Below are 21,789 nucleotides of genomic sequence, written 5' to 3' on the forward strand. Positions count from 1 at the left end.
AGTTTAATCGAATTAAAATATTTCAAACTATAATTAAAAAGGTAAAAAGAAAATAATTTCTAACTGTACATTGCTTAATCATCGAATCATAAGTACTATTTCAAGAACCTGAAATATATTAATATTAACATAAATTTAACATAAATTTTAAAATATGTACAATATATATAACCATATCATATCATGATATAACATATTAGCATTTCAAACTAAGTAGGAAATAAAATCGATTTAAATTGCATCAATGTATAATAATTTCTAAATGTAATAATATATTTTATAATACTTTAGCATATTCTGATTTAGAAAATTGTTGTTCATTAACATAATTAAAAGAATAGTGAATGTTTAGATTGAGATTGGCATTAGAAAGCATAATAAATAGAACTGCCAGTCAAAACAATTCATAAATATTTGTTTTTTTCTGTTTTTATATTCTCATTCATACCTATTATAACTTATCTTTATTACAAATTCAAATTTCTGCAATACGACACACTATGTTGAATTTTTGACGAGGAACTTAATAGTCTAACCAAACAATAACTAAGATAAAATACATCTAATCCAATTAAACTTTACCTTAAATGAATTTTACAAATATTTGATTTACTTAAAACAATTCTGTATTAAACAAGTCTCTATTCTTGGTTAAAAATTCGATGTTTAAAAAGTTATATCCAACTTTAAAACAATTAATTTTATAAATTATAATAAAAACTTTAAAATACACTTAAAATAATGATAAATGTAGATGACAGTTAAAATATTGGCATGGCCTAAACGGGTTCAGTTTCGATTAGATCACTGTTTTATATTTTATTTAGTCTCATCTAACTAATTTTATCAACTCCTACTGAAAACACATGCATTCACCTTCTCTTTATAACAACAAAAAATAATAAAATTAAATAACAACCATAGCGAGTAGTAAACCAACTTGCAATATTTTGAACTGCAATCAGAATGTTCTTAGGTATGATGGACAGAAACAAGACAAACTCTTCTGCTATACAAATAATGTCAAAAAAGAATTACAATGAACTACAGTACATCAGCGGAAGATACTCACTCAGACAAAGGATGAAGCTTCATGAAGCAAATGAGTGAATATAAAGAACGTCAATCTAAAGAATGATTGACTTGATGATACGAGGTGCAGTGAATATATGAAGAACTTGTCCCACCGAGTTCAAGTAAAAACACAAACTTCTATTAGTTCTGTGTGACTGTGTGTATTTACTTTCCAATGCCAAGTTCTTTTGATATGTCTCTCGTCAAGCTAAATTGCAAAGTATTATTCCATGGAAATAAGGTGCGGGTCACAGGAAGCTTTCGCCGAAGATCCTGCAAATAATATAATGAATAGCCTTCAAATTCAATAGATATGCGTAAGAAAGGTATCACATATAGCTTGTCCTTTTTATTACCTCTTTCACTCATACACCCAGGTAGTTCGGATTAATCATATAAATTATATAATATCAATTACATAAAATACTTAATTCGGTCAGAAGAAGGATAAAAGAAAAAGGAACTTAAAGGTGTTCGGTCTCGGTCATGACACGGATTATTGAGAAATGCAAACTTAATGCAAAAAAAGCAACTTAATGAGAAATATTAGGTACATGATATTGGTTTAATGAGAATCAAAAATCACCACAGACTTCACAGAAATGCCACATCTGAAGCTTAGATTAAAAATATGCAGTATGACATAACAGGGGTTACCTTGAACGTCGAATCAGAAAGGTTTAGATATGATGCCTGTCAAGTTATGGTCATTAGAAAACCATGTGCACATTATTAAGATAGAAAGAATGAAAGACCCTAGCGACAACAAACAAAATCAGAACCTCAAGAGAAGCAAAGTACTCTGCTTCATGATGACGAATAATGGTTGTTATGGCAACTGCACATTCTTCGGGGGTCTAAAATAAAATCAAATAATAAAATATTAATAGATAAGCTTTAACAGAAACATAATTAGATAAATGTTTCCTTTCTAACAATCAGTTTCTGTCTCAACCTCATCATTTTATGCATACATTTACTAAAATATTCTTTGGCTTGTAGAATACAAGTACATTTATCGGAAAATAACTATGGAAAGACTTGGGCAGTGCATCCACACCTAATAAAAATAAAATGTCTAATGCTGATTTTTGGTAACCTGAAAAAGAATTGTATCTTTGCATTCGTGCTTCGCATCTAACTGCACATTTCCTTCCTCAAAATAATGGGCACCCACCTGAAAATGGGTTAAAAATAATCAAGTCTTAAGAGCCTTGCACCATACCATTCAAAATTAATGCATAAATATCTATACAATATTACCTGCATTTTACCCTTTACTTCCACTGCTTGTTGATCATATTTGAACTCAATATTCCATACTGAAGACCAACTCCCGTTGCTATGAACAAAAGCCAAAGAAAAAACAAAGTATATTGACATTATTAATGTATCAATGTTCTTATTTGGAACTAGTATGGAACAAAGTATCAATAAAAAAAATAGTTGGAATTTCAGTCAACTTATTTCACGAACCAGAAATTCTGGGGGCTGTGCCTAGCAGCAGAAATCACCACAGCAAGCTCAAAATTAGAACCTGGAGCCTCTACATCTTTCCCATTTATGCAGTAAACAGAGCAGACACCTTTTGGATAGGCTTCTTCAACATATTTAAGTAATTCAATGTCCAGATTGCATCTGCAGAAAACAAATACCGTTAAATGCAAACAATGTACAACAACAAAGATATAAAAATGTGGTATTCAATTTACTCTATTAAAGGGTTGAATCACTATTTCACGTCCTCAAACATCAGCAATATAATTTTTTTTATTTAAAAGAATAAATAGCCGGATATTAACCAAAATCAGTATTGAATCTACTTGCCAACTAAAATACAGTACACCTTCCCAATAAAACAGCTCCAAGGAAACCACAAATCTAAGTGGATTACGAATTAGCATATTCGAAGAAGATATTTCCAGAGCAATCTACTGTAAACAAGTTTGGGCAGGTAAAAGTCGAGGAATAATATGCATTGAAGCAACAGAGATTAATTTATTTGAAAGGAGAAAAAATTCAATGAAATTTAACATGAATCAGTATGTTCTGCCTCTGAATAGATTTTGAAGCTCGCTCTGGTAAAGGAACATTAGATTATCAAACATTAAATACTTCAACCACGAAGAAAATCAGAGAATTACCGAAATTCTTCGACATATGGAGTTGCAAGTTCTTCGTCTGTGGCAGGTCTCACATCTGTACAAACCTGTGACATTAAGCATACTATCATAAGACAGCAAGCACACAGCTTAGAACTACTGCACTTTAACCTACTTATCGCAAAAGTCACAGATAGTTAAAGTAGCAAAATTTTTCATGATTTGCTTACTCCCACTTTCAAAGCTAAAACGCATGTTCCAGGAAGCAAGTTTAAAAAGCATAGAGTTGAACCTTATAATGCTTCACTTTATACATTGATATACTAAAGTTGAGATCAATGCATGAAGATCCAGACTAAAGTAAATCTAAACATTAACTTGTACCACTTTCATTACCACTAAAGCTGAACTAAAGAAATTAAAACTAGTGAGCATAACAAATGTGCAGTCTTCACATTCCTTTCCTTAAAAAAGAAACCAAAAGTTAAGCGAAGCACGGATATTAAAACTCAAAAATAGCTCCTGAAATAGTATGTAAGAAATTATGGTACTTGGTACTTACTTGTTTAACATGGTCAACAATTGCTACTTGAGCAGTTCTAGGTTCAAGAAATGCATCACCATCAAGTTCACCAAACGAAGTAACCAGTACCTGCAAGAACGTGAGAAGTCCCACAAGAAATTCGAAAATAAAATCCACTAAACGAACTAAAAAGTAAACAAAAATTAACGAGGAAACCCTAGGAAAATAAGTTGTTAAGTGAGAGTGAGTGAGTGAATGAGAGAGAGAGAGAGAGAGAGGGAGAGAGAGAGTTACGTCTCCGCTACGATTGGCCATTTGAATGGAAATCAAGTGGGATTTGTTGTAAAAGGGAAAAGCCTCGGAAGCGGCCTCATTGTACAAATCGTCGTTGTTCAGAATGGATTTGACATCTGCAGAAAGGATTCGTGAATTAATCGAATTGTGGAACAATAGATAGATAGAAAAAGAAAGGGAAAAAAGGAAGAAGAAGAAGAAGAAGAAGAACCTTTGGCAACGTATTTGATTTCCCCAGGAGGAGAGTTGAGGAGGAACCATTTGGCGATTTCGACTTTGTGCTTATCGCTGAGCTCCGAATCTTCTTCTTCTTCGGCCATGTCTGGGTTCAGAGGAGAAAACGCGATTTTTTTTTTTATTTAAAATGAAATGCGAAATGAAATGAAGATCTCATTGTGTCGTGGTCTCGTCTTTTTCTGAATGATATAGGAGAGAAGAGAAGAGAAGGGTTCTTCGCCAATCAGGGTGGTGGGCTCCACAATTCAAAACATAATGGGCCCAACCTCGTCTAATAATCATACTTAATACATCGTTGTGTAATGTGTGGAGCTAGTGTGTGATCTGTAAAGTTCATCGCATAGGCCATAGCTCCCGGTTTCGGCTCAAATCATTTTGCTCCACAATCACGCTCTCTCAACATCATACATTACATTACCTTGCTAAAAAAGCTCAAAGCACCTAACCATATTCCTGTTCCCCAATTCGCAGTACTACCATTAACTACTAGACAAACCGGTTATTGTGATTTTTGAAGGAATAGGTTTTAAATAATGTCGGTAATGGCAACTGTTTTTAAAACTTTCATTATTAAATGCATCAATTGAAAACAAAATACACTAGATATACTATTTTTACACAAATACTAGCAACTTCTTCAAAATTCTAAATATTTTCGTCTCTAAATGATAAAACTTCTATCATAAGCCAACATAAAAACTGCACGTTATGTTCTTGCTTTAAAGAAGTAAGCTTTCTTTCATAGAACTGAGCTATCTAACAAAAAGTTTGCATTCAGTCAGTAAATATAGGAATAAATTTCAATCATTCAATTAAAATAGATTATTAAGATCAAATTTAAAATATCTGCGATCTTATGTGTACATATATGACTATTTGAGTTAGATTAATTACTTCCATGTTGAGGTGAGAAGTGAAAGCATTATATACTAGCCGCTGAAAATATTTACAAAACTTATTTAACGAAAGTGCGATGCATATACGCGAGATATTTGCATGCTCTCTTTTTTAAACTGGGAATGTACTTTTAGAAAATCAAAACTGCTACTTGCTAAAATTTATTTTCTAAATAATAATATACATCAGACAATAACTGTGTATATCACACAAATTTTATTTTTGCCCTACTCGGTGCCTCCTATAGTTTTTCAAAAAGATAGTATGAACGGGCTTTTACAGTTCTATCTTCAGGACGCCTTGCCACAATGCAATTCCGCCCTCAAACTTATAATAAACTATACGAATAAATAAAAGCTATTTAAGTTACAAATTCTCAGCAATTTAACTACGTTTAACTGCTTGTCTAACAAAATCTCGATTATTTGAATTTACACACTGATATGAACTTTCAGTGATGGACGTAATTCCACTGGCGTAATAGATTTGCTTCCAAAAACTGCTTCCATGCCTTTAAGGGGCCTACCTCTCTACTAGTACAGCCGGCATTGTTCTTCGTTTCGTAATTCATAAATATGCCTCTGGCAGCGAATGACACAAGCTCCATCTGATCAGTATAACCACGCATTCTGTATGAGAATCCGGCTCTCCAACTCTGATCGCCATCATTAGATTGTTGAGGCCGAGAAACACCAACAACTGGGAGGGAAACTGTTTCTTGTCTCTGTTTGGAATCATCTTCAGACATGAAGCTATCCGCTCCAAATAATTCCCAATCAACCTGCTGTAATATTTCAGAGGTTCGTTCAGTGCTGCGTGAAGAGTGATCTTGTAGTTGCATTTCCTGTTCGGCTAAAGTGTCAACCTGGGCCTTCAGTTCATGCAACCGATCGCCAATTCTAGATGCTATTGCATCATACAGTCGTCCTCTTGGCACATCCAAGCCTTTCTCCATGTCAAGTTCAAGTATATCATCAAAATTGATCGGATCACCTATGAGCACTGTAACCTAGAGAATCCAACCATGCCATACTGATCAGAGTATGAAATTTAAACTGAAAAATAAAGAACAACTAAAATTAATCCCATCAATAAAAATATATGCTAGGCCATGCAGAATCTAGATTCTGTAATCGAACATCTTCATCCGAGGATTAAATATTCTAAGAAATGAATCAAGAATACGTACAATTTTGCCTATTCTGGGAAAGTTAGCACCTATAGGCATGATCTCCTGCATCCCTGTATGTACAAATGGGACAACAAGGGGCGTCCTATCTCCATCCAGGACCAACCTGATGGTGGAAGTTTAAGTCAAGAGCATGTTTTACACTAATAAATTAAAAATTAGCAGAAATAGAGAGAAGCGAAATTTAGTAGATGAAAGTACAGTATTGACCCCATGCACATGAACAAGGTTACTAAAAACAAAAGAAATAATGGTACAAATATGAAACATAGTCTCCAAATATAACATAACATGCTAATTTAGAAATTAATAATTCAGTTATTATGGACCATGGCAAATCATTGGTGGTAAATTACCATTATATTACGACTACAGCACACATAAATATAAAAAAGTATCTTTGAACCTTGACTAAGACATTCTATGAAGCCACAGACAAATACATGGCCTGAAATCATGAGAACATAACCTAAAAAATCATATTTTATATTAATGATATCAATACATCAGAGTTTAAAAGATCGTGCTTACATAAATAAAATAAATAAGTCATAAGCCTGAATAACATCATTAAATCTTTAAAGAAGAAAACTAGCAAATTATACATCATTATCAACACTCCAGAACTATAATTTAGAATATGACAGTTCAGTAAATTTTAGTTTACATTCGACTTCATTTGGTCAAAATGTCATTTGAGTCAATAACAATAATTTTTGGCACTAATGGTAATACACAACTTTTTTAGAACTTATCTACGTTCCTAACTTCTATAAGAATATATAGAAAAATAGATTGTGAAAATTTTCTTGAGAACCAACCATTTCTTTAATTAATAATTTAAATCGTAATATATTAAATAACCAGAAAATAATATTGCTATGAGACAAATAAAGTGTAAGCAAAAACCGGTCTGCATTACAAGAAACAAGTAAAACTTACTGCAAACTACTAAGGAACATTCTTACCTCCCAACACCTCTCTTGGAAGAGCTCATGGTTTTTCCACCATCCCGGGAGCGGCTGCCTTCTGGGAATATGTGGACCCAGCTACCATTGTTCAATTTTGAAAGGGCCAAGTCCATTCCCTACAAAGAAGAAAGTAATTGCAATCATCCCTAACTATAGAAGCTTCAGTTCAGAGAGGCAAGGGGGAAGCAAGAGACAAATGAAGGATAAGAAAAGATAAATACAAATAAGATATACTCTATTAATTACAAAAATAACAGCCCTACAATAGGAAGTACACGAAGAACTTATGAAATTGTTAACAGAAGAAAAAAAACATGAAGATAAATTTAATAACTCAATCAAGTCATAGAACAGTAATAAAAAGGTAAAAACAAAGAACACTGAGATCTTCACCAGAGTTTAGCTATTATCATAGACTCAAAAACCTCAAATTGGATGACAAAAGTTCATGAGAATCATTCACCAATATTACAAACAATGTAAAAGGCTTTTAGCTTATGTCTGTTAGATCAATACCTCCTGATAAATCCCATCACCCCTAGAAACTGGCAAGACTTTGACAGATCGAAAAAACGCAGAAGTAACTGGGTTTTTAAAACACCTATCACTTGCACAAAGCGTCCATCTAAGATTCCTAGCATCCAAAAGAACACTAGGAGGAAGAAGAGAAGCAATAACAAGCGGATCATCCATGGAAGCAACATGATTGCTGACCTGAAAACAAAAGGACAAAAGCAAAGCCTCACCAAATAATTAAACCCAAACAAACATAGACTCCAGTTCCACAGCTTAGACGAGCACGTACCGTAAGAAGAGGTTTACCCTGAGGTCTATGCAGCAAGGCGGAGTGCAGTTTTTCTAAACCATACACCTATTCTTCCACACATAAAACAGTTCCATCATAAATCAGAATGCAAGATATGGTAAACCAAACAAGAAATATATGTAGAATATCATACCTGCACACGGTTTAACCCGTTCATAAACACATGGCAAACATTTCCAATAACAGGAACGGCAACTGCTTGCATCATACGAACAAGAGTGGAATCCTCTTCCGAACTGAAATCCCTAGTAACTTTAAATACACAGGAAAAGAAAAAACATCCAGTGAAAAAACTAGCAAATAGCACCTATCGTATATTTAATTTGAAACCAACACAATATTCGAGAAAATATATGTACAGATTGATTGTAAGAGCGTTAATTAACCAGGCACCTCGTTTGCGATAGAAAGAGGTGGACGAAGGCAACGATTCTCTCCGGAAATCACGAAATCTGGTAAGCCAACGTTGAATAGTGGAGGAGAAGTAGACGTCGGCAGCTGGAATGAATGGGTGGTTATGGCGGCGGCGCCAATGGCGGTCGACGGCCACTCGGAATCGGTCTCTGAGCTGTAACTGCAGAGATCGCGCCTTGCTCTTCCAAACATCACCGCGATCGAGACGGGGGATAGGCATCGATAAACGAAATGGAAGAGAGAAGAAGAGAAGAATTGAGTTTCCGAAGAATGGGGGCGTTCAGTTAGTGGCACAGTTGAAGTAACAAATCGTTAGTGTAGAAGGAGAAAACAATGGGATGGAGCAATTTCTAACACCGCTTATTGACTAGGGTATCCACTAAGCTCTCTCCTTCGTTGTACAAGTTTATTTATATTTTATTTATTACATATTTATATTTATAAATTAATTTGGTAATTGATTGGATAGGGATGACCCACTCCAAGGCATGACAACAAGTATAGCTTTTTCATTAGGAAGGGACCCGCACCAGGGATATTTCTTCTAAGTTATAGTACCACATTTGTCAGATAGAACTTAGAATCTTATGTTTCGGCTTGGATTAATATTTTGTTTGGCTAAATTAAAAAAAAAAATCAAGAGAATTTCTTAATCCGTTTCTTTCTTTCTTTTCATTTCATAATTTGTTTTTGTCATGTGGCACTAAATTTGTAATAAAGATATTTAAACATTCTTCTTACCAGAAATGAGATTCCTCTCTTAGGACTTTGATCAGCCATTTGGCCAAAAAAATTCACTTGTACATGTTACTCAAGTCAATAAGAACAAAAAAAAAAAGTAATAGAAGAGTATATGAGAAAATTAAATGAACGGATTTGGAATCGAAACAGACATGTCTCTATGTATTAAACATTTAGAAAAATAAAACAAGACAAATTTCTGCATAAACTAAAAATAATAGTTATAAAAAGAAAAAAAAATCATAAATAATTTATATATAAACTAGTTTTAATTCTTTTAAATTATTAAATTTCTCTTTCTATTTTTTTCTTTTAATTATGCGGTATATAATTCCACAATCTATTTTAGACATTAATTTATATTTCACTATATTTTTAAAATTATTTAATTAATAATAAAATATTAATCTATAATTTTTCTTATACATTTATAATTTATAATCGATATAAAAAATAATTCCGTGCACTGCACAGGTTAAAAACTAGTATAACAACAAAGGCAACGCAAGTTGTTTTCATTTTTTCTGTCAACAGCTACGTTTGTTTCTCCTCATTCTTCCACTGGGTCTCATCCCATTCTATTATTTGGTGTTCACTTTCTGAGAAAAAAAAATACAATTTAACTGCTATTGTACATTGATAACAAAAAATAGCTATATTTACAACAATTGAGTCTAAATAAATACAAAATGTAAACAGACAATATCTATGTTTGTGCTAATATTTTGTTTTACCTTGTTATAAATCATCACAATTCTATTTCAGTAGTGTTCTAGATTACTTACTAATAATTTTAAATAAACATTACGGTGAAGAAGTTTCTTTACATATGCAAGGATAAGAATCTGTGGAATGATCCTCTTTCGTATAAAATGCACATCGAAATTCCTCGCTTAAAATGCACACCCAATTTCAAATATAATCAATTGGTTTTCACTATAGTTATGTACATTTTTTCTTTTGACTCCTACACTTAAAAACTATCTATTTTAGTTCCCCCATAATATCACCTATAAACTTCGTCTGACAATCAAAATCATTCATGATTGCTGAGTGACTATGCAAAATCAATTAGGAAATGCAAGAGCTCAAGCCAACGTTCAAGGCACCAATCATGATACGGAATTTGTGTTATAATGGCATAGAATTGTTTAAAATTGTTAGTTAGTCCACAAAAATTACACGAGCATATACATTACCTGACATAGCTATCAGGCAACCTATCATTTTGGAAGAAATATGTTATGCAATAATAAAATTGACATACATTATTAGCTTTAAGCTTCGGCAATCTTCATTTGTACGAGCTGGTTTGTCGTTGGGATGTGACAGTACGTCATAGTTATGTATCTCGATCACAGCATCAACATATGAATATTTGATAATTTCTGGTTTGAGATCCAACATTCAAGTAGTTCACGTCAACAGCAACATGCCCAAGATCATCTACAGGGAATAGGTAAGGTGAAAAAGCACACAAAAAAGTAACTTTTCTCAGAAAATTTCAAGAAAATGTTAAGTTTCTGGGATAACAAAACAGCAGTGCAGAAAAAAAAACAGAAACCCGAACCTTCATATATAGTCCTTGCAAATTTTACATAATCAGGTATTAGATCTCTGTATATGATTCCATCAGGACTAGCATCCAGCACAACCAGAACACCTGTGCAATTGATATTATTAAGCCAATTATTAATTATCAACGCCTAGAAAAGTTTATCAATGGTAAAAATGGATCAGGATGAGTGAAGAAAATGCATTATGATTTATAAATGAACTCCATTAGTCCAGATCGTGCCCAAATGTGGTGCAACTCAAGAATGGGAAGAGGTTACAAAAAGGACCCAGCCTCTCCCAATTAAAATTTTAATCTCCCAGACGCCGCAATCTAGTTCCCTACTTTTTCTTATACAACTCATCCCTTAAAAATTACAACCTCGCCTACTGTTCCTTAGCTTATTTACTTCCTTTATAAGCTAGTTATTGAAGGTCTGTTAGTTGTTGCGCATCCAGTTTGTATCCAAATAAACAAAAGGAAAAAGAGAAGAGATAAACAGGAAAATAGTCTGTCAACATATTTCTTTGTTAGTACAATGAAGATCAGCCATAGTCAAAAACTTTTATTTCATTAATTTTATTTGAATTCGGTTAGTGGTTGAGGTAAATGAGTACGTGGTTGGTCTTTAGTAATGATCACATATGTTTATTAAAGACAAAAATTAATATACAATTAACCTTGAAAGAGCTACTAAGGATTTTAAATTTACAAAATAATAAGTAAAAAGACTTGCTTCAAGGTTAATTGCATATTAACATATAATTTCTCCTTTATTAAACCCACGTTACAATTATTTAATATAAAACACATGCTCATTTACTTCAACCATTAATGGAGTTCAAACAAACTAATAGAATTAAAAATTATGTACTAAAATGGTTCCATTGTCCAAAAAATGAAACATGTCAATACTTATTGTATTAAACAGACTATTTACCTGTGATACTTGTATTAAACAAACGTTTTAGAAAGGTAGAACTAAAGATCTCTATGATGTCAATTTCAATTTAGTGTATGAAAACAATTGACATGTTAAAACATCCACATTATTTAGAAGTGTGTTCACCTGCAAGTGAAGTATGAAGGACACAGACAAGAACAAAAAGGAAAAGAACATAAAGAAAGTGATTGCTTGAATATAAAACCATTTGTGCAGGACACATGTAAAAGTAAAAGAGTGCAACCGCCATGTATCATAGGTGCAAAAAATTGAAAGGTCATACACACATTTTGCAACCGAGAGATGGTGAGATACAAGTGATTTCTAATGTGTCCTACACCAAAAACATGGGTTGTATTTGAATAATGGAAAATTAAAGGGCAGTACAATCTCATTTGAATAATGCAGTAAGAATTGAGAAGACTTGCTGCAAGTAAAACGTAAGGACTATGCATTGTGGTAATACCGTAATAGAAATGCTAGAAAGTCTACACAAACCAACTACTGGAGGAATTTAACAGGAAAATATCCATCCCAAATTATCAAAAGCCAAAAGGAACAGACCAATTTCAAAGCATTGTTTACCACCATGCTTCAGGATCCAATGAATCGCTTTAAGGACTATTATTAAAGTTCCCAAATCACAATAATCCAAAAATTTTATTGGACAGTTTGATAACTTACCGTGTTACACATTTATTATAACAAAAATGTAGTGCGAAACTTAAGAGTATGTGCCATACGAAAAAGCATTCAAACTTTATACAGATATAATAATTTCAGATAAGATACCCGGTGCCACCCAAGATTCATCAGAATCACCAGGATTTGGAGCCAGCCAGAGAATATTTCTCAGATTCATTGAATCTCCATATGTCACATTGGACCCTGAAAGAAGAACAAAGGAATGAAAAACTGAAATAAACATTTTCCTAAAACCTGAGCATCAAAAGAAAGACAACCAAAGATAGATAGACAAATACACACACATATAAGCATATATTTATACACACACACACACACCAGCCCTTCACTGGGAGGTCTTAAAATTAGGAACATCAAGTCATCAAGGTTCTCGCCTTTATCTTCATCTCATGTCACACAAAAAAATGAAGAATCTCACAAGATTCAGACAAATATAATACCACAGTATTTCCAGTTGAACCATACATAACATTTACGGATGAATGATAGAATGTACCTCTCTGACAAAAACCCATGTTGTACGGGAACACTTGCTTATCATATGATGGGTATTCCTTTGCATGAAATCTGCCAAATGTAAATTGTAGCATTCATAACTGTAACAAACTTAAAATTCTTAAAATGTGAATTAAGTATAATCTATATAATACAGATAACAGTGGAACCAAATCCCCCTTCGGAACAAGAAACAAACAAGGCAAAAGTGGATATACACAGAAAAAGCATCAGAATCAGTATTATTATTAACAAGTGAACATACAAGATACCGAGTCTTCCAGAGTCTTTTGCAAGAAAAAGGTGACCATGGAACAGATCAAACCGGTTCAAGGTAACATCCAATCCAACAGAAGGACCTCGCTCAGCAATGAGTTCAAACAAAAACTGCAGATACAGGTTCAGTTCCTGCAATATTTGAGAGAGAAATGCACCTTAAGTACTCTACCTATCAATGTGAGCTATTTCTATCTATTGTTGAACTAACCTCACAAATGAAACGTCTACCATAGGGAGTTCTAGTGAGCTCACACCGTTCTTCCTTTGATCCTTCACAATCAGGTACCTGTGATATCACAATTCAGAACACCACGCGTTCAGATAACAGTGAAGGCATTGGTATCCGAAGAGAAAAGCGAAAGAAGCTGACCTGGATAATGGTTGGGTCGAGAAGGCGATGAATAGCGTCGGGGTCGCCGCCAGAATCGACGGCGAGACGCGCCAGCTCCAAAACGGCCTCCGGCGGCCACCAAACAAGCTCGTTCCGCTTTCTCCAACTTGGGCCAGTGTGTTTGGACCAGGCGAAGCCCAACTTTCGGTGAGTAGGCTCCACTGGAGAGAAAGGAACGAGAAATTTGAGGCATGATTTGAGCTCACGTGCTACCACGGGATTCACACCTGAGGAATGGTGTTTGGAACCTAACAGAGACAACAAGTCAGAGGAAGTCGCTTTGGAAGTGGAAGAAGACGAGGGAGCGTAACGCTTCGAAGAAACAGGTAACGGTGGCAAGGAAGATGACGACGTGAGAGAAAATGAGAGGAATAGTGCGAATCGGAATTTGATCGAAGGATAACTCATTGTAAGTGTAGCTCACAGATAAAACAATTTTGAAGTTAAATTTAACGTCGAGATGGAGCTGTTGTTTCTTGCATCATTGTACATGTGCATGGTCATAAAGCAAATTTATTTGGTGTGCATTAATTACGATATAAATAATGAAATGTCAGTACAACTATTTGTAGGCCAAAATATCTAATACTTAGAATTATGTCATTTTAAACGAGTGAGTAACTTGCAAAATACATACTTTTCTGAATCAGTTTAATGATTTCAAACATGTACAACGAACTGAATAATAGAAAGGGGACGGTACGTAATTTGTAAAGATTTATTTAGCTTGCTGAACGATATAGAAACAAAAATATAACAAATTTGCATGTCCTTCATTGATAATATAATGATAAACGTCAGGGTCCCTATATAAAAATTGGGCGACAATCAATGACTACCCAATGATCAGAACCAAAACATTGTATATGACCACATGGATGAACATCGCTGTTTCTTTTTCTATGTTTTTTCCGACATTCTTAGTAAAATGTCCATCGACTTTCTTCCTTCTGGGCACTTCGGCTCATGATCTACAGGTCAGTTTTCTGTCAATAGCTGTGGCACATTTCTGGACTCGTAGACAGTGAAAACAAATCCTACGGAAACTTGGGACCTGAAAAAGGCAGCATAGTCATAAAACTTCTGATCACACAACACAGAAATAAATGAAACTCGATATTTTTAAAAAATTAATAAGCCTTAATAAGCCACAGCAAACTAAATCAGAGAGTCATTTATCATGCGGACAAGAATATCAAGTTGTCGCTTTGATGTTTAAGGAAAAAAGTTTAGATCGCTGATACGCATCACACCATTGTACGCCAGTGTCAACATAAACTTCTCAGGTCATTTATAGTAGGATTCCAAATAAATTTTCAACAGAGTACGCTATGAAGTTACTAGTTCCCATTTGAATCAAAGGCAACTTATTTTTTTTCCAATCCCTCTTTCTTTTTTCCTTTTTGCTTTATGAGCACAAATTAAACAAAGATAGCCAAACACTATTCATTAAACTGCTTCAGAAACAAACTTTAGGCAAAATCAATATGTTTTGAACTAGTTCAAATTTATATGGACTTATTTACATCTTTGTTTAATCAATTCAGAGCTCGTTTTCTACTTTCCCTAACACCACCATATATGCTGCATTCTCACGGAGCAGCTTAGGAGCTTCACTTGGTTCTCACTGCCAAAACTGAAGCAGCAAACCCCTTTGTATACCCCTCGGCCACCCCAAAAAAAGAGGAAAGCATTGTCACAAAAAACCAAATAGAGATTCCACATTTTACAGTGACCAAATGAGTGAGGAAGATATGATTCACTTACATTGACAAGTATGTATCCACAAAAGAGGAACTAGAATTCATCTACAACTTTAATACCAGCACCCTTGTCCCACTCCTCTGGAGGAGCAACATCAGCCATAATCTTTTCCTGGCCACGCCAAAGAACCTGGGACAGTGTTCCGGCATTGATTTGGTCAGGAATGCATGTTCAACAGAATAGACTAGACAACCCATTCACACTATATAAATAAGTACTTACTCTGTCAATGACACCAAATTCCTTAGCCTTTATTGCATCCATATAATATGGCCTCCTCATCACTTTGGCAACTGTTTCCTCTGACTGGTATTTTAGAGAAGACGTAAATAACAGAAATATAAGATTTAACCTCATCTTTCCTAAATAAATATGACATCCAGTATCTGAGCATGATACTCACATTTCCCGTGTGTTTAGCTAGTAGTTTAATCAGATTGTCTCTGTTAGTTATCACCTGCAAAATAAAATAACTATAAATAAACAGAGTTTAAAGATAAAATTAGGCATTGTTTAGAGTTAAAAAATAAATAAATAAAAGATAGAAAGAAAGGAGGGGGAAATAAGATGTTTTCATTCATATTTATATAGATGAAGAATTGCTCCTGTTTCAACTCACGTATGTTGAGATAACATCATTAAAGGTCAATTATATCATTCATGATTTTGTGTTAAAAGGCACTTCAGAAGGTTAAGGAAGGAAGGTGTATTTAAATTGTCCTTAGTTTAACTCCTAAGAGATGTATGACTATTGGGTGTACCAGAGTAGTCCCTTATTAGTCTAACCTTATGTCTGGACGAAGCATTTCAACAATGCTGAGAAATTGAAATGCATTGTATTTGAAATTCTTGCAATTAAATTCCCTTAATTTTCTAAATAACTTGTTTGGATAAAGAAATTAAAATACCTCACATTTCAATTTCTTGTTTGGATAAAATAATTGAATTTCTTATGAGATAAAATTTCATTTTATCAATATTTATTTTAGACTTAATTATATTTTGAGTTCATGATAAATTTGGAAACGGGTCGGTCAAACTTGTCAGGTCAACAGGTCGATCGGGTCGTAGGGCCTGCTCGACACGTCTGGGCCCGCCCGACACCTTTAGGTCATTTGGCCCGCCAAACCCGTGTGGGTTGTTGGGCTCGCCCATCCTGCTTGGGCCATCGGACCCGCTGACTCGTCTTGATTGTCAGGTCGATTCAACCCGTCTCTGTCTTTGAACCCACCTAACTCGTCTGGGTCGTCAGTCCCGTATGGGTTGTTGGGCCCGCCCGACCCGTTTGTGTCGTAGGGCCAGTCCGGTCCGTCTGGGTCGTTGGGCCAACCCGACACATCTTGGTCGTCGGGCTTACTTGGGCGATGTGGGTTGTCGGGCTTGACCGACTAGACCAACTTGTTTGAGTTGTCAAGCCCGCCCGACCCATATGTGTCATCAAGTCACCCCCTCGATCTGGGTTGTCCGGCCTGCCTAACCCGTCTAGGTCGTCGGACTCGCCTGACCCGTTTGGGTCGTCGGGCCCACTTGACCTGTCGAGGTCGTCGGGCCCACCTGACCAATCGGGGTCATTGGGCCCGCCTGATCCGTCGAGGTCGTCGGGCCCACCTAACCCGTCTAGGTCGTCGGGCCCGCCTAGCTTGTCTGGGTCATCGCGCCCGCCTGACCCGTCTGGGTCGTCGGGCCTACTCGGCCCGTATGTGTCGTCATTCGGGTTTGTCGAATCCGTTTGGGATTGAGTTCAAAGTGTGAGGTTGAGTGAGAAGAATTTCAAATTCCACCTTTTTTAGGGTATTTGAATTTCTTCTACTTTAGCTAATTGAAATACTTCAAAAAAATGCATGCATTTTAAATGCTTTTTAATTGCTCTATCCAAAAGCATTTCATTGCAAAGAATTTCAAATTCTCCAAATAAATGAATCACCCTCTTGAATTGCCTCATCCAAACACACCATAAGGGAAATGAGGGTTCCTCTTTGGAACCAATTTTCCATTCTTCCCAATAATTCGTCTTTGAAACCTCATTTTTATCCCCACATACATCCTTACTTCTTCAACTTGAATGTGAGACGAGGCCTTATTTCGAACTTCGTCCATTGACTCGAATTTATTCCAAACCTGAATAGGCTAGCCCTAAAGCCCTTGTTGAAGGCGTCAGTGAACATCTCCTTGTTTGGTTGATAGATGTGTACACTAATGTAACAAAATTGGTTGAGATAACCTTTTTGGGACTTGCTTTCCTACTACTTGATATCAAAGAGATTGGTCGTCTTAGGGGGTTTGATTTTGTTAGCTGTGATTTTGTGAATCGTTGGAGTAACATGTGAGAGAACCAAGGAAAAAAGTTGATAGCCCCATCAGGAATTCCACTAAACCATTGCAAAGCAGTTTTAAAGAAGGTCCATACTCACATTACTGTACAATGTCTAATCCGCCTGAGATTAACATATGGATTAAAATAGCTTTCAGGTGATTTTCAAGATCTCTTGACCCTAAAAAAGGAGTGAGCTTTGGTACCATGTAATGTGGTGACACTGGCTTGTCCATGATTTGTTAGGAAAATGTCAGAGTATTTTGGCTACACAGAGAGTAGATTGGCGTCAACCTTCCGTAGGCCCTCAAGGTTTCCTCCATTTGTTGACAAGACTCCTTGGCTTCCTATCTAAGTGTTTCCTATTCTAGTTATGATTCCTCTGTTCTCCTTCTGTTTTTCTCATTTTCTTGCCATAATTCTTGCATTGACTCTCTAGTATATGTTGTAAGGTTGGAGTGTCCTCAACTCCTTCTGAATGGACCCCTTGTCGTGGTTCCTCATGATATATTTGTGGGGTAGGGTGAGTTTTACCAGGTGCCACGGTGGGCCTCATTACTCCTGCTTAGGGTTGAGTTAATCCAAGAAATAATTTTAAGGGTATAGTATATGAGTGTTTACTTGCCTTTTCCTTGTGCAACTTTATCTATAATAGCAAAATTCTTGAAGCTTTCCGGTATAAAACCCTAAGTACAAGAAAACCACTACGAATGCCTTGGACAACTGGAAAACTGATAAAGCCTGATTTGGAAGATTGTTACTCGTTTCAAAGTAACTGAGTATTTTTCTGAAATTCTAGCTAAATCTGTTTTCAACAGCTCCCAAAGATATGGCTGAATATGTGACTAGGAGTTCCATCAAGACAATGCTTTTACAATTTGAGGGAAGGTGAAGTATTCAATCTTAAACTAGATAAAACCCATAGAAACTAGGTTTAGAAGAAAAGAAAAATTGCTAATTTTTTTTTGGGGCAAATGGAATTTCATCAAGAGGTTGCATTTAAAATATGAATGATATATGATACTTTTAAATTCTAATTGGACATACTATAAAAGCTTCAGCATGAATAAAGTGTTCTATTGAAACTTCTTTGACAACAAAAAATAGTTAGTCAGTATTACAAGCTGATTGCCGAACAACCATAACCATTTGAGGAACAAAGCTTTTTGTCATTTGTAATAATAAAAACTGCAGTATAGAAAAAAAAATGTGTAGACTAACCTCCTTTGCACGAATAAGAACATCACTTGCAGGCATCAACCCAGAGGATGGGATACGAGGTTGCTGAATCATAGCTGAAACAGATATCAATAGATCACTATTACATCTATAAGGAATTAAAGAAACAAAGATACAAAGTTAAATCCCAACTTTACCTTTAGCATGTGGCATCATAAAGCGTTTACCCGGAGTCCCTGCTGAAAGTAGCAAACAGGCTTGACCTATAGCAGCTCCAACACCCACTGTATGTATCTGCTCGGGATGCCAAAGCCAAATACACGACAAAAGATATATTCAAAATCTTAGTGAAAAGAAAAAAAAAACACAGCTCAACAAGGTAGAATAATAATTCGTAATGCTTATAAGAAAGGTAATTACCCTGCTGTCCATCATAATTGTTTCAAAATAAGTTACTCTGATTAAGTCATAAATATTAATTCCAGGCCATATGCCAATAAAACATAAACTGCAGTATAGAAGGAATTGTCACTGGGCTATCAGTAACAAAAAGTACCTACAGAATAACCCAAAGTTGATGCCATGATTTCCCAATCACCATAATGATATCATCATTATTCAAATTTTCCAGAAACCCAAGGCAACCAACAACAATCTTATTGGATCATTACTACCTACCAAGTACCATCACTAATAGAACTCAACAAGGCATACCAGTGTAGATAATCAATAAAAGGAAACAAACCTCGTTCTTTAACTGCCTCATTGCATCATAAATGGCAAAACCTTCTGTCTCCATACCTACCTGAACGCAAGAACTCAAAATGTTCAAGGATAAAAATAATGAGAAAGGCAGACAGTCAGCTTTACAGATTATCTTAAACCACGGATATCAAAAACACATCCAAAAAGAGTCCATGGTACATCAAACATTTCATATAAACAGCAAGGCAGAAGCCAACTACCGTTTCACCATCATCTCGAGTAGTCCCAGTGGAATTTATGTACATATAGATTGGCTCTTTAGGATCCATATACTGCAAGTACATCAATTCCGCAATAACAAGTTCTGTGACAGCCGGAACCAACTGAAACACAGAAAGAGTCACAGCAGGTTGTAAAAATTACAACAGTGAAGTATTAACTAAGGGCAACAATCAGAACTGGAACCAAATGCAAAAGCATATAAACCAATGCACAACTGAACACTTACAGGCATCCCAATGTAAATAATTCTACCATTGAGAAGCAAGGAAGGCAGGTCCGGTGGCGGTCTTGTGGGCCGATGTTCATTGTATGAAACAGACCTTTCAACCTAATTCAAACCACACAATTGTTCAAGTTACACAAACAGAAAAGCAAAGATTATCATCCTATGCATAAACTAATTGCAAACAGTATTTACAGAAATTCTCCCGTATTAGCTTCCGTAGGAGAAGATTTTTAACTTGTGCATAACCTCAAATTTATATCACTTTTCCTTCTTATTTCCATCTCAAATTATATGTATCTATCTAAAACTTTATCCAAACAGAAATTCCCCAGCACTTACCAGAAAAATAAAATAGAGCATCCAATCTCTTTCACCGCATGTTTAACTAATTCTAATCAATGAAACTGAGACACTAAATTTTAACTTCAAATTGTTTCGCTAAGTAGTAAGTAGCACGATATGTAACAAGAAAACCTAACCAAACCAAGTATTGACACGGCAGTCAAAAAAAGTGAAAATGAATATATAATTACTTGAGCGGGAGTAGCCATGAGTTTGGGGGAATCGAAGATATCGAGAAAAGGAGGGGTGTCGGAGTTCCGGGGAGGGTTGAGGAGCGTTTCCGGGGAAGAGGCGGCGACGGAGGCGAGCTTCGAGAGAAATGGGTCTTTAGGGTTGTGAGGAGGCATCGGAATTTTGGCGCTGTTAGTGGCGGCGTTAATGGAGCAACGAGTTCTTTGATTTCTGCATCTGGTTGTGGTGGCTGTGGAAGGTTGCGAGAAAGTGAGCATGGGAACACGCAAATACGCAGCCATCATGGTTTCACCTATCATACTGTGCAACACTTCAACTGGTTTCAGCCACAAATGGATTAGCACATATGGAGTGAACCGTCACTGTAGCGTGCGTGAGATGTAATATACAATTTTTTTTTTCTTTTGGTAAACAGTGGATTTGATATATTTATGTTTTAGTACATATACTTTAATCCGTTCAAATTTGTTTTAAATTAGTTAATAGCTGAACCGTATTTGATTTTCAAAAAGAAAATGACATTAATATAATTGTGTATATTGATATAAAATAAAGGTAATAACAGAGACAAAGGAGAGGAAGAATAGAGAATGAGATAGTAGTAGGGAGCAACTTCTGTTTGTATGTGTGTCTTATTAATGATAGGACGAGTCCTATTTATAGATACAATATGGTAACCCAGAAAGAATATAAAATCAAATAGTAAATACAAAAAAATATTACATAAAGAGTAATGAATAATATGATTATCAATCATATGAGTAATTGTATAAATCAATGGACGACCATTAATTTATAACACTCCCCCTTGGGTGTCCATTGATAAAAGAATGTGCCTCGTTAAAACCTTACTAGCAAAAACCCTTTGGGATAAAAACCTAGTAAAGGAAAAATAGTACATCATTCTATATAATATTGTTCTTTGCATCTTTTATTTCTCCCCCTCATGTAAACTTACATCATTAAGATGGCGGAGTCCAATCCTGTGAACTAATTGCTCAAAAGTTCTCCTTGGCAAAGACTTTGTAAATAAATCTGCTAGATTTTCACATGAGCGAATCTTTTGGATTTCTACATCACCATTTCTTTGAAGATCATGAGTGAAAAAGAATTTTGGAAGAATATGTTTTGTTTTGTCTCCTTTAATATATC

General features: G+C 35.3%; 4 protein-coding genes across 5 annotated transcripts; all 4 read right to left on the reverse strand.

Moving 5' to 3' along the window:
- Positions 1 to 926: 926 nt before the first annotated feature.
- LOC114186648 (F-actin-capping protein subunit alpha) lies at positions 927 to 4,442 on the reverse strand. Its single transcript, XM_028074615.1, has 10 exons — positions 4,205 to 4,442; positions 3,994 to 4,109; positions 3,739 to 3,828; positions 3,219 to 3,283; positions 2,551 to 2,712; positions 2,338 to 2,416; positions 2,174 to 2,251; positions 1,857 to 1,931; positions 1,732 to 1,767; positions 927 to 1,347 (listed from the first exon to the last, which is right to left on the reverse strand). The coding sequence occupies exons 1-10, from the start codon at positions 4,311 to 4,313 to the stop codon at positions 1,240 to 1,242; spliced, it is 918 nt and encodes a 305-aa protein (XP_027930416.1). The 5' UTR covers positions 4,314 to 4,442; the 3' UTR covers positions 927 to 1,239.
- Positions 4,443 to 5,326: 884 nt separating this feature from the next.
- Positions 5,327 to 8,930, reverse strand: LOC114188848. Its single transcript, XM_028077506.1, has 7 exons — positions 8,507 to 8,930; positions 8,247 to 8,365; positions 8,093 to 8,158; positions 7,804 to 8,001; positions 7,285 to 7,403; positions 6,317 to 6,422; positions 5,327 to 6,136 (listed from the first exon to the last, which is right to left on the reverse strand). The coding sequence occupies exons 1-7, from the start codon at positions 8,745 to 8,747 to the stop codon at positions 5,579 to 5,581; spliced, it is 1,407 nt and encodes a 468-aa protein (XP_027933307.1). The 5' UTR covers positions 8,748 to 8,930; the 3' UTR covers positions 5,327 to 5,578.
- Positions 8,931 to 9,714: 784 nt separating this feature from the next.
- Positions 9,715 to 14,138, reverse strand: LOC114188004. Of its 2 annotated transcripts, XR_003605368.1 has the most exons (8): positions 13,616 to 14,138; positions 13,454 to 13,531; positions 13,232 to 13,374; positions 12,968 to 13,038; positions 12,559 to 12,654; positions 10,839 to 10,931; positions 10,536 to 10,714; positions 9,715 to 9,867 (listed from the first exon to the last, which is right to left on the reverse strand). XR_003605368.1 is itself a non-coding variant. In XM_028076479.1 (7 exons), the coding sequence occupies exons 1-7, from the start codon at positions 14,042 to 14,044 to the stop codon at positions 10,632 to 10,634; spliced, it is 993 nt and encodes a 330-aa protein (XP_027932280.1). In that variant the 5' UTR covers positions 14,045 to 14,138; the 3' UTR covers positions 9,946 to 10,631. The 2 variants fall into 2 exon arrangements, 1 of the variants encoding a protein (XP_027932280.1); XM_028076479.1 differs by lacking the exon at positions 9,715 to 9,867 and having other exon boundaries at positions 9,946 to 10,714.
- A 202-nt stretch (positions 14,139 to 14,340) lies between these two features.
- On the reverse strand, positions 14,341 to 20,997 carry LOC114188005 (ATP-dependent Clp protease proteolytic subunit-related protein 3, chloroplastic). The gene is made up of 10 exons (XM_028076480.1): positions 20,637 to 20,997; positions 20,104 to 20,205; positions 19,856 to 19,978; positions 19,636 to 19,695; positions 19,088 to 19,184; positions 18,933 to 19,006; positions 15,804 to 15,857; positions 15,623 to 15,706; positions 15,404 to 15,529; positions 14,341 to 14,690 (listed from the first exon to the last, which is right to left on the reverse strand). Exons 1-9 carry the CDS (start codon positions 20,934 to 20,936, stop codon positions 15,434 to 15,436), a joined length of 990 nt encoding a protein of 329 aa, XP_027932281.1. The 5' UTR covers positions 20,937 to 20,997; the 3' UTR covers positions 14,341 to 14,690; positions 15,404 to 15,433.
- Between the last annotated feature and the right edge of the window lie 792 nt (positions 20,998 to 21,789).

The sequence above is a fragment of the Vigna unguiculata genome, chromosome 6 (genome assembly GCF_004118075.2).
Source record: "Vigna unguiculata cultivar IT97K-499-35 chromosome 6, ASM411807v1, whole genome shotgun sequence".
NCBI lineage: Eukaryota > Viridiplantae > Streptophyta > Magnoliopsida > Fabales > Fabaceae > Vigna > Vigna unguiculata.

Coding starts and splice junctions, on each gene's coding strand:
- LOC114188004 (XM_028076479.1), bottom strand. CDS start 14,044: ATGAGTTATCCTTCGATCAAATTCCGATTCGCACTATTCCTCTCATTT. Junction 13,039..13,231: donor TCTGGAAGACTCGGTATCTT/GTATGTTCACTT, acceptor TACATTTGGCAG/ATTTCATGCAAAGGAATACC. Junction 10,932..12,558: donor TGAATCTTGGGTGGCACCGG/GTATCTTATCTG, acceptor TCAATTGCACAG/GTGTTCTGGTTGTGCTGGAT.
- LOC114188005 (XM_028076480.1), bottom strand. CDS start 20,936: ATGATAGGTGAAACCATGATGGCTGCGTATTTGCGTGTTCCCATGCTC. Junction 20,206..20,636: donor TCATGGCTACTCCCGCTCAA/GTAATTATATAT, acceptor GGTTTGAATTAG/GTTGAAAGGTCTGTTTCATA. Junction 19,185..19,635: donor TGAGGCAGTTAAAGAACGAG/GTTTGTTTCCTT, acceptor CATCCCGAGCAG/ATACATACAGTGGGTGTTGG.
- LOC114188848 (XM_028077506.1), bottom strand. CDS start 8,747: ATGCCTATCCCCCGTCTCGATCGCGGTGATGTTTGGAAGAGCAAGGCG. Junction 8,159..8,246: donor ACGGGTTAAACCGTGTGCAG/GTATGATATTCT, acceptor GTGGAAGAATAG/GTGTATGGTTTAGAAAAACT. Junction 8,002..8,092: donor AGGGTAAACCTCTTCTTACG/GTACGTGCTCGT, acceptor TTTTGTTTTCAG/GTCAGCAATCATGTTGCTTC.
- LOC114186648 (XM_028074615.1), bottom strand. CDS start 4,313: ATGGCCGAAGAAGAAGAAGATTCGGAGCTCAGCGATAAGCACAAAGTC. Junction 3,284..3,738: donor TTGTTGACCATGTTAAACAA/GTAAGTACCAAG, acceptor TTAATGTCACAG/GTTTGTACAGATGTGAGACC. Junction 2,417..2,550: donor CACAGCCCCCAGAATTTCTG/GTTCGTGAAATA, acceptor TTTTGTTCATAG/CAACGGGAGTTGGTCTTCAG.